General features: G+C 43.1%; 1 protein-coding gene across 3 annotated transcripts in view; it reads right to left on the reverse strand.

Moving 5' to 3' along the window:
- The window catches only part of Dyrk1a (dual specificity tyrosine phosphorylation regulated kinase 1A), a 115,586-nt gene that overhangs the window by 59,236 nt on the left and 33,691 nt on the right, over positions 1–22,659 (reverse strand). For all 3 annotated transcript variants that reach the window (XM_040750421.1, XM_005073795.4, XM_013116225.3), the window contains one exon: positions 10,146–10,230. In XM_040750421.1, coding sequence (XP_040606355.1) covers positions 10,146–10,155 — 10 coding nt within the window. In that variant the 5' untranslated portion in view covers positions 10,156–10,230. The remainder of the gene's footprint in view (positions 1–10,145; positions 10,231–22,659) is intronic.

Here is a 22,659-nt window from a genome sequence, read left to right on the forward strand (position 1 = left end):
TCCCTAATAAGAACCACTAATAACACGAATCTCAACACTTCCTTTAAAAACTAGGTAAGAGACAGAAGTAGTCTTTGACAAAAAATGTTAAACGTCATCTTTTAAGGGGTTATTACATGAGAACATTCTATTAGGTTTCTTGGTTTGGGCTGTTTTACTTCACAAACTAAAACAAATTTAAAACAGTTTAAACAATGGCCAAACCTATCCATAATATTTTCTAAAAATATAAAGCATGAACTCCATCGACTTATTTTCAGAAACAAGCATGTCACTTCACTTCCCTGTTAGTAATACAAACTCTACCTTGGATATTAAAGAAAGCATGTTCCTACTTAGCAGTGATTGTTTCTATGGACAAAAGCCAGCACTAGTAAGCTACAGCACCTTATCACAAGAAAAAGTTAGTTGTGAAGCCCTTAGTGATCTCTTTAAAGAGGGAAACATATTAAAGAAATAAAAGGGCATCTTCATCAACAGACTGTTAGTGGCTTCATTCTAATTTATTCAAGAGATCTGAAAAGCTATTATGTCCAGATGTTATTACAGGACCTTATCCATTCTAGGTAAAGCATACAACTCCTGTGCAGGCAGCATGGTACTACGAAAACAAATCCAGACAAAGCAAACTAAAAACTGTTTCACAAGTAAAGAGTGCATGAGGGTCAAGGTTAGGGTGTCAATCCTCCACCTGCATACCAGTTCTGCTCTTCCAGGCATGTGACACCGTGTCACTCACAGCACCTGACCCAGAGCTACCACTAAGAGAAAATAGGTTGTTACTACATAATCACTTATAATGGTTCTTGACTACAGTAAGGATAAGTGCACACAGTGAACTGAAATTATTAACAGAAAACATACACAATTAGGTGGGATGATGGTTACAAACGTACCAGGAAATAAGACTTTGTAAAATGTATGGTTCACAAATGACTCTGTGCAATTTTTATGCTATGCTCATACAACTTATTTTAGAGGTGATGAGTAAGAAAAACTTAACATCAAGAAGAACTTAGCAATCACAAATATGGTGCATTTTCAAGTATATTTCAATAAAAAGTTCCAATCAAAAGGCACAAAGTAAGGGCACAAACAACAGAGCTCACACGAGTAAGCAGAGAGCTCCAATGCCTGATGGGTACAATAGCTCATACACAATTACAGCCCATTTTCAATTTAACTAATAAAAAAAAGAACTGTATATTCATGGCTCACAAAAATTCCCTATTATGTACATAACCTGATTTTGAACTGGGTAACACAGATAGAACAAGTAACATGCGGAGCATTTGTATGTAATCTGAGAAAATGTACCAATTTCTCAAATACGAAATTAAGAAACTACAAGCCCCAAACATGAATAGTAACACAGGGCAGCAAGAGGGGACATCAAATACAGTGCATCCATTCCACAGGTGACGCCATGAGCTTAGAGCTGCTGCAGACTGTCTCCACTCTTCTGTCAGCACCCCAAGAAGAAATTGGGGCATTAAGTTTCAGATTGTTTCCATGGCTTTCACTGTGTGTTTTTACTATCTCATCCCAAGTCCTCCCTATTTCCTTTTTTCTGCTGTGTGTCTGAAAGAATGTAGCCTAAGAATTCCTACACAGAGACAACAATAAAACCTGCCCCACCTATCTCTAAACTGAAGTGATGTTCTTTTACTCCCGGTCCTAACTATCCAGCATCAAGACTCCGTTTCTTCTCTCTGTTCAACACCCATCCTGCTCCTTCCTTTGTATTGCGCAGAATGTACACATTACAGGCTAACCTTTCTCATAGCCATCAAAGTGTAAGCTTCACAGCTCTGTATCTAGTGCCTGTGAAATCTTTTCTGCGTGTGTAAATTTGTTCTCTGGCAGTCATTAAGTGATCACAAAAACAACTGTCCAAATTCACATTCAAGTTTTTAGCATGTTTTGTGTGCTGTCTTTTTCTTTAAAGTCAGTGTAGCTGGATATAAAATTCTTTGGTTTTCCTTGAACACACCGAGTGTTACTCTATTGTTTCTGCATAAACAGTGCTATCAAAAAATCAGTTCCTGTTAATCTTCTCTCCTCATACACGCACACACACAGTGTCTCCAACTTTGGGGGGAAGGGGATTGTTGTTTTGTCCTTGTTTGTTTATAAGCATTTGTCTTTGTTTATAAGCAGGATCTGGCTATATAGCCTTGGCTGGCCTAGAACTTCTATGTAGACGAGACTGGCTGCAAACTAGCAGGGATCCTCCTGCCTCTGTCTAAGAGTGCAGGGAGTATAGATGAGTGGCACCATGCCTGGCCTTATGCACACTACTCCAATAAGTTACACAGCATACCCCCTCATGCTTCCCCTCCCTCCCAATACAAAGGCAAAACCATCCAATGTTCTTGCACTATTCTTGTTGGTACACGTCAAGATATTATTGTATGCTGGACCTTCTCTGCCTTTTTTCAGTAACTCACTTTCCCTGTGTATACACTTACACAGAGAAATACTTGTGTATATACTTAGGGTTTTGGCTTTTAGTTGAGTTGTAACGTTTTAGTGCTATTCCTTATCTACTTATTTGAAGAAATTTTCATTCTCAAACTCAAACTTCTTTTTAAATGCTCATTTATTTGAGGCAGGGACTTCTTCATTTGTCTGTTTACATGAGACCCTGACTCATGTATCCCAGGTTGGGTGAGGATGACAAGCTTCTGAACCTCCTGGTATTCCTGCCTGCTCTTCCCAAATGTGAGGAACATAGGTGTGCTCCACCACAGCTCATTTGTGTGGTGCTGGGGCAGAACACAGGGCCCCACTCGAGCTGAGCAGGTACTCTACCAAGTAAACACAACCCTAGCACCTAGGTGAATGGTTTGCTTCGGTTTTTCTCCTCTTTTCCTTTCCCTATCCAAAATTATCTAAGTCTCCCTTATGCAGCTTTCCATTGTTCTTCCGAGTTCCCATGAGTCCTCAGGTCTCTCTAGGTTTGTTCTAAAGCACTAGGTTGGAAACTTTACTCTGCAAATATTTCTTTCTGTTATGCTTTCTTACAGTCTGTGTAATATTCTCTTCCTTGAGTTTTTCCTTTTTACAACATTTTTAAAGATTTTTTTTAAATTTTATGTCTATGGATGTCTTGCCTGAATGTGTATGCACCATGTAAGTGCCTGATGCCCACAGAGGCCAGAAGATGGCAACCGATCTTCTGCAATTACAGTTACAGGTGACTGTGAGCTGTCAAATGGGTGTCATGTGGTTCTCCCAGTTCCTCCTCTCCTTGTTGGAACTCTGTGGCAGCCCGCAACACTGTGGGCATCTACAACTCCAGCACTCCAGAAGTCGGGTTCTAAGTCAGGTTCGGCTACAGGGGTTCCAGGCTATCCTGGGCTACAAAGTGAAAACCTATGTGTCAAGATAACAACAACAAAAAGAAAAGGGGAGATGACAATGATGACACTGACCACAACCACATCAGTGTGTAATTTGTGATTCTATTCTGATCATCTTTTATGTAAGTTGTTTTTAAAAACTATGTACAAATACTATTGAGGAGGGCAGCAAGACAGCTCGGTTGGTAACAGCAACCTGAGTTTGATCTCTGCTCCCACACGGTGGCAGCAGAGCACCACCTCCAGCCGGGCTGTCCTCTGACCTCACACACACAGAAGCTCACAGAACAGAGATAGAAACTACAGAGAGGCAGAGTGTCTGTCTGTCTTCAGTAAGTGTCCTCTCTCCCCTATTTTCATGAGGATGTCAAAAATGCAGATGAATAAGAATTCCTGTGTTGTCTTCCTCAATTCCCCTTCCCTTTCCATGCTGACTCCACGACAGCTCTATTTATAGTCTATTCCCAGTGGTGTCTGCTTTGGCTAGCAAGGAAGATTGAAGTGGTTTTGAGAATGTATAGGGACCAGCTCTAACCCTTTCAGATCTTAAATACTCCTGGGAACTTGGAAACTTGTTTTTGGCTTGCACTGATGTCGGCAGACCTGCCCAGCATGCTCTTGTGGGAGTCTTTGCTATGTATGCATCCTTTTGCACGGATCCTGACCCCACCCCTGTGGTCATCCCCACAGACGGTGCCTACCCACTTCTATCTGCGTCTGTGGGGATGATTTTACATACTTGTGTTCACGGTGTCTGTGGAATTAGGGATTTTATTCATCTAGAGGTTCTGCCACTGTTGTACAACTCTGACATTCGGTTTTGAATGTGTATGTGCACATTCATGCATCACATCCATCCCTGCAACTGGAGCCACAGGCAGCTGTGAGCTGACAAGGAGTGCTAGGAACAGCGTGGTGCTCTTAGCTGCTGACTCATCTTTCTAGTCCCGCAAACATTCTTTTAGATGTACACTATGGTTAGGTTTTGTCAACTTGACACAAACCTAGATACACCTGGAAGAAGGAATCTGAATTGAGAAAATGCCTCCAGAAGACTGGCCTAAAAGACAAATCTGCAGAGTACTGTCTTGATTATGGACTGATGTGGCAGGTCTAGCCCACTGTGGGTGGTACCACCCCTACCAAGGTCATCCTGGATGGCTCTAAGAAGCAAGGCTGAGGAAGCCAACCAGCAAGGAGCATCCCCATGGCTTCTGCTTCATTTCCTGCCTTGAGTTCTTGCCTGACTCCCTCCAATGGCTGCCTATGACACGGAACTATAAGCTGACCTAAGTAAACCCTTTCCTCCCCAAACTGCTTTTGGTCATGGTGTTTTTTCACAGCAACAGGAACCTATGACACATATTACAAAGCAGCATTAAAGAAAGGTACTGTAAGGACCAGCAAGTACGTGGTCCTCACATAACGGGAGAGAACTGGCAACGACAAACTGTCCCCTGACCTCCACAGGACAGGATCCCTGGCAGACGAGCACGCGCACATGAGGCTGAAGCACTGCATATGCATCCGTTTCCCACACTACACACATGTCATGAGCAGCATTGCTTCCATTTAGAAAATAATAAAAGCTAAAATCGCAAAAGACGTACAACCCTGAAAAGAAACAGCAAATAGTGAGGAGCTCTTCTGGCGTCTGCCGCAGACACTGAGGCAGGGTTGTGTGGAACACTGGCAAGCTGGCAGAGGACCCTGGAGACTCACAGGGAGCAGAGCAGGAAGACACCATAGACCCCTAACCTGTGGCTGAGAAAAAGGCCATCCCCCCTAGTGTCACAAAGAGGGAGCAGCTGTGGCTTTCACCTTCTGTCTCTCTGAAGCAGCTCCCCCTTCCACCACCAACTGGAGCTTAGCTGCAACTGTAACAAGCGCCACCACCAGAGAGACACGGTCACACTCAATGCCCCTAATGCCGTGAAGTGAAAACTTACCACAACTACTTTCTGACAAGTTTAAGAAGAGCTGTAAAGTTTTCTACACCCCATGATCTAAGTTATCCCAAAGTTAAGAAACTTTGACATTCAAGCCAAATATACACGAATATTTGTTAGCAACTTTTAAAATTGAGGGGAAAAAAAAACTCTAATTTAAAAAACAGCTGAGGGCTGGAGAGCTGGCTCAATGGTTAAGAAGAGCACTTGTGGCTCTTGCCGGTGAACCAGATGGTGGCTCACAGCTACCTGTAACTCCAGTCCCAGCGGATCCCACGCCCTCTTCTGTCCTCCAAAATGACCAAGTGCACAGACATATATGCAGGGAAAACACTCATAGATACGAAATAAATCTAAGAATAACTAAGCATGGTAACATACACCTTTAACTCCAAAATTCCAGAGGCAGAGGCAGAGACAGGGCAGGGTGGTTCTGAGTTCTAGGCCAATGCTGATACAAGTACGGTTCCAGGATGATCAAGGCTATACAAGAAAATAACCTTGGCTCAAGGGGTGGGGTGGAGTTGCTAGGAATAACCAATATCAAACTTAGTCTACAAAATGCTCACATGATGAAAAGGCTCAAAGCAGTACACGCCAAAAGCAAGCCATCCTCAGGACCAGTCAGGTCTACATCTGAGTGATCTGGACCTGCTCCAAGTTGACACTGGAGCTAGTCACTGATGGATCAGCAGTCAACAAGGAAATCAAAGGCATTCTGCCCAAGCTCACCACCATGGATGGCTATTCAGTGTGATCTCAACTTAAACTGGGGGGGGGGGCACGAGGCGAGTGTGGCATACAGCAAGAGACAGGAATCTCGGTGCATTTCCTTATTGTTTCAGCTAGTATTTCTCTTGCTGTGATAAAACACCATGACCACCGGGCGGGCGTTGGTAGTGCAGGCCGCCTTCAATTCCAGCACTCAGGCAGCAGAGGCAAGCAGATCTTTGTGAGTTCAAGACCAGCCTGGTCTACAAGAGCTAGTTCCATGACAGCCTCCATCCAAAGCCACAGAGAAACCCTGTGTGTGTGTGGGGGGGGGGGGGGGCAGACCATCATGACCAAAACCAACTTGGAGGAAAGGGTCTACCTCACCCTAATGACTCTCAGGTCACTCCATCACCTAGGGAGTTGGCGGAGCAGGAACTCAAGCAAAGACCATACAGGCGTTGGCTTACTGGCTTGTTCCCTATGGCTTGCTCAGCCTGCTATCTTGTAGCACCCAGGAGGCTCAGCACAGCAATTCTGAAGCCAACCTCAACTACATGAGACCCTGTCTTGCAAGGAGGGGGTATACGATGGGGCATATGCTCTTGGGGAGGTGGGTTCGCCAACATCAGGTGTCTTTCAACTGGTTCCTACCTGTTTTGAGACAGACAGGTTTCTCATTGATTCAGCTAGGCTGGATAAAACGAGCTGCAGAAACTGTCCTGTCTCCACCGCCCCTGAACTCTGAGTGTGGTCCAGGCCACCAGGCCATCTTTGTACATGGGTGCTGGGGACCCAGACTTGGGTCTCACACTTGCACAGTGAGTGTTTTGCAAAATAAGCTACCTCCCACCACAACTAAATTCTTTAAGTGACTAGCATGTCACTATTATGTGCTAAAACAAACAAACAAACACAGCGACTTTGTTAAAACCATTAAAACAAAGAGTAGGACCAACTGTAGTAATCAACAAGTTTTCCAAAGTAATGGTCTCCAGGATGTGAATGAGTACAACTCAATATGCAAAGGTCTTTTATCAAACACACTAAGAAATGCTGGCTTCCCAGGTTCCTTCCTGCCAGAGGCTTTATGTTAACGTGTGAACCCAAGAAAGGTTTCCTTTTTCCTCCCCAAACCTAATCTTAGCAATGATCCCCTATTCAAAATAAAGTGCACTTGGTTACTTATAAACCCTGGCTGGGTGGTGACGTTTAAAATGGGAAGAAGGGGCTGTGTAGGAGGCAGTCACTTTGAGTCTGGAGGTTGCAGGGTGAGGAAGCCGCCACCCTCAGTTCAATCCCCAGGACCCATATGGAGGAAGGAAGGAAGGGACAAGTCTGTCCTTCACAATGAGGCACACACAGGTAAGTAAAGAAATGCAGTGTGCTGTACATCATGCCCGTTGCCAAACTCTCCAACTGAGACATTTCACTAACCCTGGACAGATTTTTACAAATGGGCACTGGAGTGTCAGCTGAAGCCACTGCTGTGAACAGATAGATATAGATGGTATTTTTGCTATGTGTGCCTTGAATGCCATAGGTAAGTGGTAAAATGTTACGACATATATGCATTCCATGGCATAGGTCCTTGCTCTAAAGGAAATATGGCCCTAGATAATTAAATACCCAGAATTCTTAGAGGCACATCACCCTTACATTATTGCTATGAAACAATCTTTAGCCAAATAAATGTTTACATACACTCTTCCAAAATGTAAAGGAGACTCTGAATTTACCTAACACTGAGCTCTAGCTCCATTTAACATGACAAAGAAGCTTAGCATTGTAGTAAGTGCAAAGCAGCCAGCAGGTACGCGCCTGTGCTGGAATCAAATCGGTTTGATTTTGGTTCAGTGTGCAGCAAAAAACTATCTTTCCTTGTCTTTTCCTTCCTTTCTCCCCAGCTTTACTGGGGTATAACTAGGAAATACCAAGTGTACAAGCCTATGATATACTGCATGATACTTTATGTGTGTGTACAATAGCAAAGTCACAAAAAAAAAATCAAGGAAATTAGCACAGCTATCACCTCACATAGCTATCATGAAAATCTATTGCACTTTGACTACAGACAGGTGAACCAGTCAATGCCCGCTTTAATGACTTTCCTTGCATTCCTCAGCCTACACTTCCATCAGAAAAATGCGATGGGAAAGTAAGTTACCATCCCATTTAACCAACACAGCAAGGCCAGCACCAGGAGCGACGTATAACAGAGAGGAGCACGGGACGCGAGCAAACCCGCAGAGGGTTTTCACTGGACGCTGCCTGTGAGCTGTGCGCCGCATCAGCTGAGGCGCAAGTAGGTTAGGCGGAAAGGACCACGTTAGCTCATCAGGGAAGGAAGCGGTGACTGATGATGAAAACCAACTTTAAACTGTGACTGAGAAATGCACCAACAATGTACACAGACGTTAAAAAGAGCTCTCTTGGATTATATTTTTCTTCTGTAAGGCAATGAATATTGATTACATTTCAAAAAAGCCAAAATACTAGTTTGTATCATATGTCTAAATCCACAGAATTATCTTATATTGTAACACTTTTAAGTTAATTGGGTATCTTTTAAAAACAACATTTACTCTCCAGCTGTTTAATACTGCTGAGACCATAAAGTTTTTCAGAGAAATAGCTCCTTGGGAACACGTTGCATGCCTCTGATTACAAACAACTTTACAAACAGAACACCTCAGGAAGACAATCTCCCAACAGTGAGGTCACAGGGAATAACTGAAAGCTACTCTGTTCCCTCACTGACCTCTACACCAGCCACACAACATCTGCTTGGCGTAACCAGATGCTACACTGACTGCAGCCAGGGAGCAAACTAGGGACTGACGGTGCTGACCAACAGTCTGTGCAACAACAAAGGCCACGTCTGTAAGATCTAAAGGAAATGTTTGTGTAAACATTCCTCTTGTTCTTTTATCATGGTCAGCATCGGACCAGCCACTGAGGCAGAATGTGTTCCCAGAATGCTGGGGTGTCTAGGCAAACACATGTGTGAATCTACGTACACGCTGTGAGAAGTATCCCAGAGGGTGACTAGTCACTGACTCAGACAGCTATCATCATGACTCCAGAAGCAGCGGGGTCCTCGTGTAAAAATACATGGTGACTTAACTTTCCCTACCATTTAATTTGTAAGTGTTATACCAAACACATCTTGTCATAGAAAATGGCATATGTAAAATCCCATTCTAAAGCAAAAGAAAAAATTATTTTTAAAAATTGGGGTCACAAAAAAAATCACCAACAGTCACACCAAATATCATATACCTACCCAAGATTTCTTCCCCAGTTAAAAATCATTTTCAAACATTAAATTTATAATATAATCAAATAAAACTCAAATATACCAATAAAGGTAACTTCATTTAACAAGATGTCTCCCATCTACCTCGTTTACAAGCATACGGGTTGATCACATTTGACCCGCTGGCTACACTGTCTTCTTTGGACTAAACATAACCACGCTCGAAATAGAGGAGTCTGGTTTTTTTTTCCCCCTTTAAGATTTATTTATTTATTTAATGTGTATAGTGTCTGTCTGCGTGTAGGCCAGACAAGGGCATCAGATCTCATTATAGATGGTTGTGAGCTGCCATGTGGGTGCTGGGATTTGAACCTGGCAGCCAGTGCTCTTAACCACTAAGCCATCTCTCCAGCCCAAGGAGTCTGTTTTTACATTATGAAGTAAACAAGCATGAACAGTCAAGTGGCATCTAAGACAAGAGGGAGGGGGCAGTGGGAAGGGACAGACAAGGCCAACGCCCAGCCTCACAGGCTTCAAGGGCCACACCTGCAAGTGTTCCTTCTGTCAGTCTTGCTGACACTGCCTTAGCAACCACTCCAGCAAAGGTTTACTGTGTTCCCATAGGAATCCAGGGGGACATACATTTAACCATAGAAGTAAAGTTATTAGTTTTTAAAACAAATACTTCAACTTTAAAAGCATGAGCCAGCCTCTGAAAAGCTCACTTGCTAAGAGTCACTCCACAGCACTATTAAACAGAGTCACCTGAGTGTCTCCACATCGGCACCTCTCACCTTAACCCTCTCCCAGTCCCCACAGTCACACAGCCATGGCTCTACTGTACATCAAAATGTGCGTCACCTGTATGCATCGTCTTCTTTGAAGTCTCATATCATCCTGATGGGGTGGGGGAGGGAGGGAAGAGTCCAGCAGCAAAACTATAACACTGTGTGAAGAAAACAGATTACAGTAAGATATGATGATGCAAGAAAATTACCCCTAACTGAGAAGTATCTAATAACTACAATCTCCAAAAATAAAGTTATTCCAAATTTGTCAATTTAACTTACTAACATTTACACTTATCTGGATAACTTCTGCTCATTTATCAAAATCAAGCATTTATTTTTTTATTTTTTTTTATTTTTTTTTTATTTTTGGTTTTTACAAGACAGGGTTTCTCTGTATTGTTTTGGAGGCTATTGGTCCAGCTCGGCCTTGAACTCACAGAGATCCACCTGTCTCTGCCTCCCGAGTGCTGGGATTAAAGGCGTGCACCACCACCGCCCGGCTCAAAATCAAGCATTTAGAAAATATAACAATTATCATGAAAAAGAAAAAAGTTTTAAAATGTGCCTATGACCAATAACCATTTCAGGCATTTCTAGGCATCAAGTAAGCATGAGTACTGTGCACTTTTCTATAATTTATCTAAAGGAAACAAATCATTATGATCACATACAATCTGCACAAACTACTACAAATTTTTATTCACTTTTCACAGTGACTTACTGTCAAAGCAGAGGTAATAAAAGCTATCTGTAGGAAAGACAACGCGTCAATCTCCCAATATTATTTGTAGATTAATTCAGAGACATTTTTCAAATGCAGTTACCCTGCCCATGAACCCTCCCTTGCTCTCCAGGTGGTGTATTTCAACTTCCTATGCACCCCTCCTCTTTATTGCGGCCACTGGGAATGTCCTGACGGTTGAGACACTTCCATGACGCGTGGTGGGGAAGTGGGTACAGTCTCAGGGCCATCGATGGAGAGCACACAGTAACAGAGGGAAGCAAAGACCAGGGAGGGCTGAAGAGTAACTCACAAGTGGTGCTGTGAGACCCAGTTAATATTCCAAAGGAAGCAGGGCTGCTGATGCTGACCTAGTGCTCCGGGTGGGTGGGTGATAGACAGATACATGGATGGATGGATGGATGGATGGATGGATGGATGGATGGATGGATGGATGGATGGATGGATGCAATGCCTAATGATTCCTAAGATAGGCTTGTGTACTAACCTTTAAAAAAGTTTTTTAACATAAATTTTTAAATGATTTATTAATGTGCATGGGTATTTCGTCTGCTTGTTTGGGTCTGTGAGGGTGTTGGACTCCTTGGAACTTGAGTTACAGACAGTTGAGCCGCCATATGGGTGCTGGGAATTGAACTCAGGCCCTCTGGAAGAGCAGCCAGTGCTCTTAGCTACCAAGTTCTTTTTTAAAAAGTAAACACAAAAACAAACCAACAAACACAAAGATGCTGTTAGTCATAGGTACTATGAGACTGTGAGAAAGAACAGAAGAACCCTATCTACTCTACATTGTCTAGGCAAGCCGCTCTCTGTGGTATTGTCTGTACTCCCAATGCCTGTAATCCCTGTACTTTGCATAATGACTTCCCCCAGTTATCCCCTTTCATAATCCTTTCCTCCATCTTAATCTATTTTCTGAAATTACCATCCAAAGATCTTACTATATCAGTGTAGTCCATTATTTCAGATAAGCTACCAAAAAAAAAAACTAAATAACTCTAATTCCCAACAAATGGTGTTAATTAACCCAAATGAACTTATTAGTAGAAATCCAAATAATGCTACAAAATAGTAAGAAAACTAAGCCTGAAGTAGGATATTTTTAGGCAAGTGGGTCATATATCTCCGTTTATTGTTGCTAATTTTTTTTTCTCTTATTTCTCTTACTTTTGAACTCTCAGGTTAAAAATCCAACTCTGGCCGGTGTTGGTGGCACACGCCTTTAATCCCAGCACTCTGGAGGCAGAGGCAGGCAGATCTCTGTGAGTTCGAGACCAGCCTGGTCTACAAAAGCAAGTGCCAGAACAGCCTCCAAAGCCACAGAGAAACCCTGTCTCAAAACACCAAAACAAAAACAAAAAACAAAAAAGTCCTACTCTGTCCCCCCAACAGCAGCAAATGGAAACACTACACTGGTGAGCAGTCAGCTCACGACATGGGGCTAAGTTCTGAATTAGCTTTATATTGCCAACTACCTGTTCTGAAATCACTGCCTATATCCCTGGCCTGCTGCTAAATTAAGGACAGTCTTTCCAGGTCAGACACTGCTGCTATCGAAACACACAGGAGTACTAGTTCTTAAGACAAGGCTAGGTACACAGTAAATATATGGTTAGGTTCCTGGCTCAATGAATGGCTTAGATGGAGGGCTAGGTGCAGGGCTAGGTGCATGACTAGAGCATGATTTTAGAAGCATCATGCATCAATCACTACTCATTTGAAGAGCAACCCTTAGCAAGGCTAACATGTACCTGCAAGTCACAAAACTCGTTTGTGGTTTGTCTGTCACCCCACCACTGGATACTGTGGAAAAGAGTCTGTACTCTAGGACTTCCACTGCAGATAATGCCAAACACCACTGGGCTGCTTGTGCAGTCTCACTTTAGATACGATTTTCTTTTGGAAGAACCTTAAAACATAGTCATAACTTTTTAATTTCTGAAAAAATATATAGTCAATTTGTCACTTTTCCCTCATAAATGAAAGCATTAGCATTCTCAAACTGTGGAGAGTAACAGTAGACACTGAGACCAGATGAAAACAGGGTCAGTGAACTCAATGCCAGGTACAAAGCATCCACTAACACCACCACGGTTCGTAATGACACCAAGCTAGAAAATGTCTGTAACTCCAAATCACTTTGCGGTGAGAAGCTGATACAGAAGGCAGATGAGCCAACAAGGTGCACACTGAGCCCAGCACTCAGAAGGCACAGGCAGGTGGAGCTGTCAGGTCCAGGCCAGCTGGAACCCACAGTTAAGGTCAGGTCACAACAACAAAAACAAATTTTTAAAACATCATCATATAATGAGTTTCAAAATTCAATTAGGTAACACTTTATTAAACTCAGTGCAAATGCAGCTTTCTGTTGCTCTCGAATTGTACCTATGTAATCTATGTTTGTTTTATAAATACTTTACAAATAATTCTAATCTATATGAAAAGTATGATGCACCATGGAATTTAAAAGGACAGCTTAGGTGGTTCCAAAGGTACCAAATGAAAATAAGCAAAGCCAGTTAAGTTATAAAACATCTTTAATGTGGTGCAGTCCCAGCACCCAAGTGGAGGCTCACAGCCATCTTTAACTCCAGTTCCAGGGGACCGAACAACCTCTAACTTTGAAAAGCTCCAAGCAGCACATGGTGGGTGTGTGTATACACACACACACACACACACACACACACACACTCTCTCTCTCTCTCTCTCTCTCTCTCTCTCTCTCTCTCTCTCTCTCTCTCTCTCTCTCTCTCTCTCCACATATCAGGCAAAATACTCAAATATTTAAAACAAATATAAAAAAGAGCCAAAATTTTATTTCATGAATTAAAGCTATGGGTCTCTAAAAGTTATAAACTGTGACTAATAAATACTCCTCCAACTCTGTGCTTCTTTACATGACAGATTAAAGTGGCAGAAGAAAATAAAGTCTTTTCTATGTAATTTTAGAAGTAAATTTTCCAAAACTACACTGGGTAAATGATTAAAAAGGGAAATAGAGAAATGTCATTGTTTGATGCTTAACACAGAAGAGAAAATAATCCACATCTCTAACTTCCAATAATGATCAAGCAGTGTTACAGAGAGACAATTATACTAACAGGGACTTCAAGTGAAACCTGAAAAACAGCATCTATCAAAACCTCCAGAAAATAATCACAGCCCTTCTTATTTTAAAGCAAAACCCGAAAGACTGCAGGATGTGCTACTGTGCCAACATTATTACTGAAACTATAAGGAAAAGCACATTTGCTCACACACACCACACATCCACCACTCAGGTCAAATATGCTGACACATCTGACAAGGAAGTGGCCTCACTCCCTCTGTATAGAGTGAGAAGTTAAGGGTCAGGAAGATTAGCAGGTCAAAGGCCCCACTATTTATGAACTCCAGACATGTGCCAAAGTTCTCCACACCTTAAGATGCTTCACATCAAGTCATGAAATGGTGGAGAAAATTACAAAGATACAAGCATCTGTCCAACTGTGACTTTAGAACTTGTTCTATCTCAAGCATGAAAGAAAAGTCCTAAGGTAATAAATTAGCACATAAAAATTTTAACTTAGGCAAATAGAATATTAACTGTCCCCAAACTAGTAATGAAATTGTAATTCACACATGTAACAGATGCTACATCCTCCTTCTATCGCCTTAGAAAAACCCAGCGAATGAAGAGTGTGTGGGGTAGAAGCCAGTGGCACTAACAACTGGACATGCACAGTACTGCAAGCATGGGTCCGGGACTATCCTAGTCCAGCAGCGCCCTGGGATGAGGAGCAGCTGAAGAAGGGGCAGCTGGAGTGTGTGTTAGAGAGAAAGGGGGGCTGCCCTGAGGTCATGGGAGCTACAGATCCCTAGCCTGAGTTAGTTCAACAAATCCAAGTTCTAACTTAGCCTCTAGAACCTATTTGGCATCAATTATCTAGACACAGCAGCAGATACAGCCGAGGAGCCATCTGCTGATGCGGAAGCACTGGGGGTCTACGGGGGGGGGGGGGGTGTCAAGAGTGCCAGTGAGTGCAAAGCGACACCTCAGACACCCTGCCATTAGCTGCAAATACACGACCCACCCATAATACCCTGCTCGGCTTGCTGCACGGTCTTCTCAGTCCATGCAAATACACTGAGAGGCATCTGCAGCTTTAGATGGACTTCCCAGTCTATTAATGTATTGTTCTCTTTGATTCTGAACTCAGACCACAAAGCTTTTTGAGGCCCCTAACTGCCATTACCAGAGTGATAGTATATAAAGTCGATGCCAGGAAAACGCTCCACCATAAGCACACAGAAGTCCCAGGGGGCTCTATTCTAGCTCAAATCTCTGCAGAGTTCAAGGCCCACATTTCCAATAGCCCAGTGAACTCAAAATTTCCATTATAATTCACTGCACAAGGCATCTTTTCAACTGACTTAACCTCCATTAATTACATAAATCACATTCTCATATCCATTGTTACACATGAGAAAACTAAGGCTCAAAAAATTAAGTCACCCCAAATGAGACATAAGCATGTCAAAGACATTAAGTTTCATACTCAAAACCTCTGCTCTTGGTCCATGCTAAACTGATTTTACCATTTCCCATCACTTGCCTCACTCGAAAACAAGGGCAGAAGAACAAAGAAGAATGTCATGTCCTGGATTCTCTACCTTGGTTAATTAAAGTCATCACCAGCCCAGTATCGCCCTGGCCTCTCTGTCCTTTTCCTTACAGCACATTCAACCCACAACTTCCTAAGACAGAGTCCACACTGAGAGTGAGGCCTTGCAAACTGGCCTCACTGTCCCTTTCTAGATTGGCCAACGTCCTCCTTCCCTTTGGATTTCCTGCTCATATTTCTTGACCTACCATAGCTGCAGCCCATCCTCATCACAAATGTAGTCCCTGAAGTCAACTGTACCATCAGTCCAGTCCTGTCCAGCACAATTATGCGGTTCAGAAGGTGGCACTGCTTAAGAGTGGGTCCAGTCTCCATTTTACATTTGAAACTTCAAATCTTTCTTATACAACAATGGTTTTTAGTTATGTGTTTTTAAAGGATATTAAATATAAAAAGGAAACAAAATTCACACAAAATTTGACTGTCTACAGTTTGGTGGTCATTTCTGCTCCTTTTGTAAAATTTGTATTTCTTTTTTTTTTTTTTTGGTTTTCCGAGACAGGGTTTCTCTGTGGCTTTGGAGGCTGTCCTGGAACTCGCTTGGTAGTCCAGGCTGGTCTCGAACTCACAGAGATCCGCCTGCCTCTGCCTCCCGAGTGCTGGGATTAAAGGCGTGCGCCACCAACGCCCGGCTTGTATTTCTAGAATACACGTGCAGGGTTAAAGAATACCTCAGCAGTAAAGAATGCATGTTGGCTACTCTTGCAGCGGACCTACACTTGGTTCACAGCACCCACTTAGGGAGGCTCACAGTCGCTTAGGGAGTAACTCAATTTTGGGGGATCCAACACCCTCCTCTGGCCTCCATAGGCTCCCGGCATAATGTGGCTTATATACAGTACAGACACAAGCAGATACACACACCACAAAAGTAAGTTTTAAAACTTATAGAATGTATCTGCATCGTTTTCAACAGGCTCACAACAGGGCTCTACTGAACAGTCCTGGACGCATCCTAGCAAACCCTGCCTGGGCACTATTTAGGTGGCCTGTACTTTCTCAGTGCTATAAAATTTTGAAACTTAATGCCTGTTTTTACTCATCTTCTAACAGGAATTTAGGGCAAAGTGATACAAACAGAACTAAGTATTTTAAACTTTTCCCTCTGGCATGCTTACTTACAGATACCATCTACAAATCACGTGCTGCAACCTTCTCTTACATTCTAGATCCTAAGAACTTGTAAGAGGTGGCAGATAGTCTGTAGCTTCATTCAAACAAGGTTCAGATCCAGAGTTTCATGCAATGTATCTGTTTTTCCTCCTAATCTGAACACCTAGGGTAATTACTTGTGTTTCCTAAACAAGGCATTACCTATCAAAGAGATGGCGTTCAGAAAGAGCATGTTCAACCACAGCCCTTCTCGAGCCAGTTTCTAAGATAGGCATTGACACTGCCCCACTCTACCCTCACTGCACTGGTTTTTCTAAATAAGATGATCTAAAAGCACAACAGATTCACATGTGTAATTTATATACATAAAATGCTATATATAATTAATTTACATTGGGCATGCATATATACCTAGTTAGCTATGTATAGTTTTATACACATACAATTATGTATACGTTTAATAAACCACTGCTTTTATTTAACTTAGTTCTTAGTAGAGGAAAACAAGGTCCAGAAACAACAAATGCAGGTTGTTGGCCACTCACATCTCTACACCTCCATCACTGAGTGTACTTTATTTCCTGCTACACTTGTGCTGCACTGACTCCCCACCTGTGTCCTCAAGGTAACAAACGCAGCAGCCACCATGGACCTGCCTTTCTTTTATAGCTGTCTCCTTCACTTGGGGTCACCTAATTAGTTCTGCATGTTAATTACTCAGAGTGTGTGTCTAACCCTGCTGATTGCTAACCTATCTCATTCCTCTCGATGATGAGGAACAAAGGTGAGAGTAACTGAGGCATCGTGCTGGATGCTTTTTACTGTCTTCTGTTCCAGTCTTCCCTCCCGAACTCTCAGTCACCCTGGATTCCAAGAAAAGCGCAGCATCCCAAACCTCCTTCCCCAGAGAGAGCAAGTACCCATGAAGGGAAGCTGTACTCTGGAGAGTAATCCTCTCCAGAGAACCAGCCTGCCCCTGTCCCACATCCCAATGCAGCCTCTACTCAAACCCACGCTGTCTCCAGTGGTCCAAGGAGAGGTGGGCCACACGCCCTGCCTCTACTCAAACCCACGCTGTCTCCAGTGGTCCAAGGAGAGGTGGGCCACTGGCCACCCCTCTAGTTCTTCTTCCAGTGTGTTGCTGTTCAAAGCTCCCCCCCCCCCCGACTCCCTGACGTCACTCATTTAACGTGTGCTCTGACAGGTGTCCAGCTTAGTCTAGCTCCTGGGACTCCTGCAGCAGAGGCTGCTGCTCTACGCTCCTACCCCCCTCCCTCCTGACGTGATAAAAGTCTGTGTTCACACTTTCAGAGTACCTACTGGTGTTCTTCAAACAGCCTTGCATCTCTTTTCCCCTGCTAGTCCTAACCTCAGGTGCTTACATCCCTCAACTGTCTCCTCATTCACGTCACTATACAACCTTCCCACCAAAAGGAATGCTGGGATTGTTTCCTGCTTAACTTTCTGCTGGGTGGGCACTCTTCCCCCTGCACTGTGAGGAAGTCTGCATCTCCACTCCCAGAACTACCTTCACCAGTCAATGACTGTGACACCTTTTCTTTCTGACTTATGTGCAAACTCACTGTGAAACACAGGCTGGGCTACAACTGGTAGCAATCCTCCTGCCTCAGCCTCCCAAGTATAGAGATTACAAGTATGTGCCACCAAGCGTGACTCCTATCATCTATTTTAAAGGCACATATACCAGGCAGGATCCCTCATGTGACTGACCTCCTCATCTACTCTAAACAATTTTAATAAAAACCATAAATGTTTAAAATGTCAGGGGTTGAACTGATGGCTTAGTGGCTAAGGGCACTTGCTGCTGTTGCAGAGCAACTAAGTTCAGTTCCCAGCACCCACCACCTCAAACCCCAGTTCCAGAGCATGCAATGCCTCTTCTGATCTCCATGGGCTCCTGCACACACGTGGCCCACATACATACACTCGGGCACACGCATATATACATAAAACTTCTCGCTGCTGCAAGCTGTCCCATTGCCTTCCCATTCTTCTCTCCATGTCCATTACTGGAGGTAATAGCAATGGCCCCTAGAATTACACAGCTCCTGCCTGGGTCTGCTGGTGTGCCAACACCACAAGCGGTTCTTCAAACCAAACTTCATGCTGCACATCTAAGATTCTGATTCAAGAAACAAGGAAAACATCCAAAAATCTGTTTTTGTCACAGGCAGGACTGACCCTCCCGCCCCCTGCACACACTTTCACTGAGTTATGACCTCTTTTTATTTTTCCTTATACTTTTTCTTTAAGACAGAGTCTCACTAAGTTGCCCACGATGACCTGAAGTCACTCTGTAGCCCTACGTTAGTCTCCAAAGGAGCAGAACTTACAAACTGGCTTTGACAACAGACCCACTCCAGGTGCTTTCTGCACAAAGCGCAAGTGGGGGCTGTCTTATTACCCTCCCCAGGCTCATCACACGTATGGCTGCTACAGACATCTTCAGTAACAAACGACTTCCAATCCAGAGTTAGCCTTCTATGATTGACAGCATCACATCTCACACGTAGATGTATTTACCTCCTTCTGCGCTTGTCTCCCCCATCCACCTGTCATCTGCTCCTCTTCAATCCCCTCCCCATGCAGTTTACAGCCACACTACCTTCCGGTGTGAGTCAGCGTGTTCCACTGACTGCTGCATACTGAGCACAGAGACACTACCATTGGGTGAAAAGACTACTTGGTCTCCCACAGATATTCAGTGGACAGACTGGGACAGTGGAATGACCAACAATGAAAATGCTGCTTTTCGAGGGGGAGAAAAGTGGACTATAAAGCAGTATGCAGGTGCTATCTACATATTTAAAACAAACTATCTAAGAACCAGCATGATATATACAAATTGTAGTTGCCTCCAAAGAAAAGATGCCGAAGAGATGGCTTAGACATTAAGAGCACTGGCTGCTCTTCCAGAGTTCAATTCCCAGCAACCACATGGAGGCTCACAACCATCTCTAGTGGGATCTGATACCCTCTTCTGGTATAAAGGCATACATGGAAATAGACTACTCATACATAAAACAAATGAATAAATAAGTAAATGTTCAAAAAACAAAAGATGCCAACAACCCTCTCCACTTTCTGTTGTCAAATTAATTTTTTAATTTTTTGTTTTCTGACTAAACAAAATCTTACGTCTTGAAGCTTTCAACTGTAATTTTACTATCAATGGGAATTTTGTGGAAATGAGGTAGAACTGTCATAATCCTAACTCATACACTAGTTAATGTCACCAAACCTATGCTTCAAATTCTACTAGCCTCAATGTATTTAAATATCCAAATTTGAGGGACATGGTTCAGTCTTGTAAGGCAGACCATGCTCACAAGCATGATAGCCTCCACTTGCAAAATGGAATCTGCTTTCTTGTTTTGATGTCCTTCACACACTAAGTATGACTGCCGCTCTCAAGTCTCCACATTAAACCAGCTGACACAAAACAGATGAAAAATAGTAAAATAAGAAAGGAAATAAGGTCTGGGGGGAAAGCTTTCAGTATCATCATAGCTACCACCCCCTGTCCTTAAGTAGGAAATGGTCCTGAAGATGTGGAAACACATCTAATTCATGATGAACCATCCTACCGGCTCCCAACCCTGAATCACCAATCACCTCGCCAAGGGAGTTGGGGAGGTGATACACGCTGCTTGTATTTCTTATTTGGGGTTTGTTTTTTTTGGTTTTGGTTTTTTAAGCTATACACAGACTACAAAACTCTCTTTAGAGACAGATTTTATTCTTCAGCTTCATTTCCAACTGAACAGCAAAACTCCCAATCATTCTTAAATTTCAATTAATTCTGTGCTCAAATCTCATGCTTTATTCTCAATCTCTGATGTGCACAGTGTACACAAACACTGTCAGAAATTCATTGCAGTCCTCCAGGCGTAGCACTGACCCACACTCTGTGTGTGTGTGTGCGCGCGCGTGCGTGCGTGAGCGCGTGCACAGTTGCATGCAAATGTGTCTGTGGAGACAAGAAATCAGCATCAAATATGCTACACTTCTTTTAAAACTTATTTTTATTTACGCACGTGTCTATCGATGTGAAATGTATGCTGGGAACTGGATTTGGGAGTCATATCTCCAGCTTGAAGCTTACTGATTCAGCTATACAGGCTGGCCAGTAGGCCCCAGGGATCCTCCTGTCTCCACCTCCCCAGACTGTCCGTGGTCCTGGAGTTCAAACCCACGTCATCACACTCAGTGACAAGCAATGACCAACTCAGTCATTCCACAGTCCCCAGTTGTGCTCTAATTTCAGTCTGCTCCTAGAAACTCATTTCACCACAGAAAATATGAACTTCATATGAAAAAGCTGGCCATTCAAAATAAAAATTTACAATACAAGTGCTCACCACAAAGAAATTATGGCAGATTATGGTACACTCTACGTTACAAATAACATGAAATAATTAACATTCTTACAATTGCATGACCTGAAGAAGAAAAGTGCATCAGAAAGGCTCATAAGCTAACTTTACTCTAGTTTTGTTTGTTTGTTTGTTTTGTTGTCTTAATAAATCTAGCTGCTTGGGCCATGGCCAAGTATGTTCTGGCTGATAATCCATCCCAACCGCACAGCTCACAGCAGCGCTGTTCAAGAGTCAGCTGTGTCATCCGCACTCCTCCTGCCTTCACCTTCAGTCTGGCCTCTACCTCACTCCCAAATCTGCAGCACAGTCACAGGGGACCAGCCCCTTCATCCCTCCCTCGCCACCTCTTCCATGCGGTGTTCCTGAAGCCACTCTTGCCCACCTCTGCTGACAGGACCATCAAGCACACCACCAGTCCTTTTCCCTGCCTAAAGACATGGCTACCTACACGGAAACTCTTCTTTGTTGCTATGGCTGTTTCCAGAACGGGTTCTCTGTGTAACAGCCCTAGCTGTCCTGGAACTCTCTTTGCAGACCAGGCTGCCTTGAACTCAGGTATCCGCCTGCCTCTGCAAGTGTTGGGTTACAGGTGTGGGCCACTGCATCGAGCTGACACAGGCACTCTTACTCCAAGACTCCTTCCTACCTAACAGTCTTCTCTGAGCTGACTGTGGGTAACTATATGCACAGTATCTCATCACTGAATGCAGGAAAATAAATCCCTATTCACCTGACAAGAGCCAAGGGGAACATGAAAACCACGATTATTAATCCATTTGCCTCCAAAACCATCTACATGGGTTTACTTTGTAGAAACAAGCAAGGTAGCTGTTGACAGCTAAGATGAGCTGATAGTGTCTACTATGTCTCAGTCCTGTAACTCATTCTAATACAGACAGCATAAAACCTAGTGCTTTTGCTAGAGATTAATTGTTCTATAATTATCTACTCTATAAACAACTAGTACTCAAAGCTTGAAAATAATTTCTCTTAAGTAGCAATCATGGGGGCTCACAAGATGGTTCAGTAGATAAGGAGATAATGTAATATATGTATGTATTCGTATATACGCACAGTGTGTGTGTGTGTGTGTGTGTGTGTGTGTGTTGTGTGGTGAGAGTACAACAATCCTCAAAGTACAAAAACAAGTGATCTGTCAGACAAAAAACTAAAATTCAGTGACATTTTACAAAAAGCTTACAAACACCAAAACTAAACAAAATTCTCCAAGGTACCGGGTGTTGTTCCTCTTCTGGCAAAAATTGCTTAGGAAATTATTTTCCATGAGACACTACTTTCAATCACTAACAAAAATTTGCCTAAGCTTTAGCTTTGGTTTCTGAGGCTTCTTTGAAAGCACACATTTTTGTTTTAAAAAAATATTTAATGTCAAAGTTGAGGGAGTTAATTTAAGAGCAAAAGTCCCTTTCAGATGTGTGAGCCAGCTGTTAGCTCCACCATACTCCTAGTAAGATGACAACTCTTTTCCCGACTCTTGGTGCAGATTCTAACAGCTCTCCCGCTCTCTTCTGTTGTTTTCAGACAGTCTCACATACCCAGGCTAGCCCTGAGCTGTCTATGAGGGGAGGATAACCTTTTTTCGGATTCTCCTGCCTCTGCAGCTCTGAGTGCTGAGATTATAGGTGTGTGCCACACATGGCTTAC

This window comes from Mesocricetus auratus, unplaced genomic scaffold (assembly GCF_017639785.1).
Source record: "Mesocricetus auratus isolate SY011 unplaced genomic scaffold, BCM_Maur_2.0 Super-Scaffold_100008, whole genome shotgun sequence".
In the NCBI taxonomy this organism is placed as follows: domain Eukaryota; kingdom Metazoa; phylum Chordata; class Mammalia; order Rodentia; family Cricetidae; genus Mesocricetus; species Mesocricetus auratus.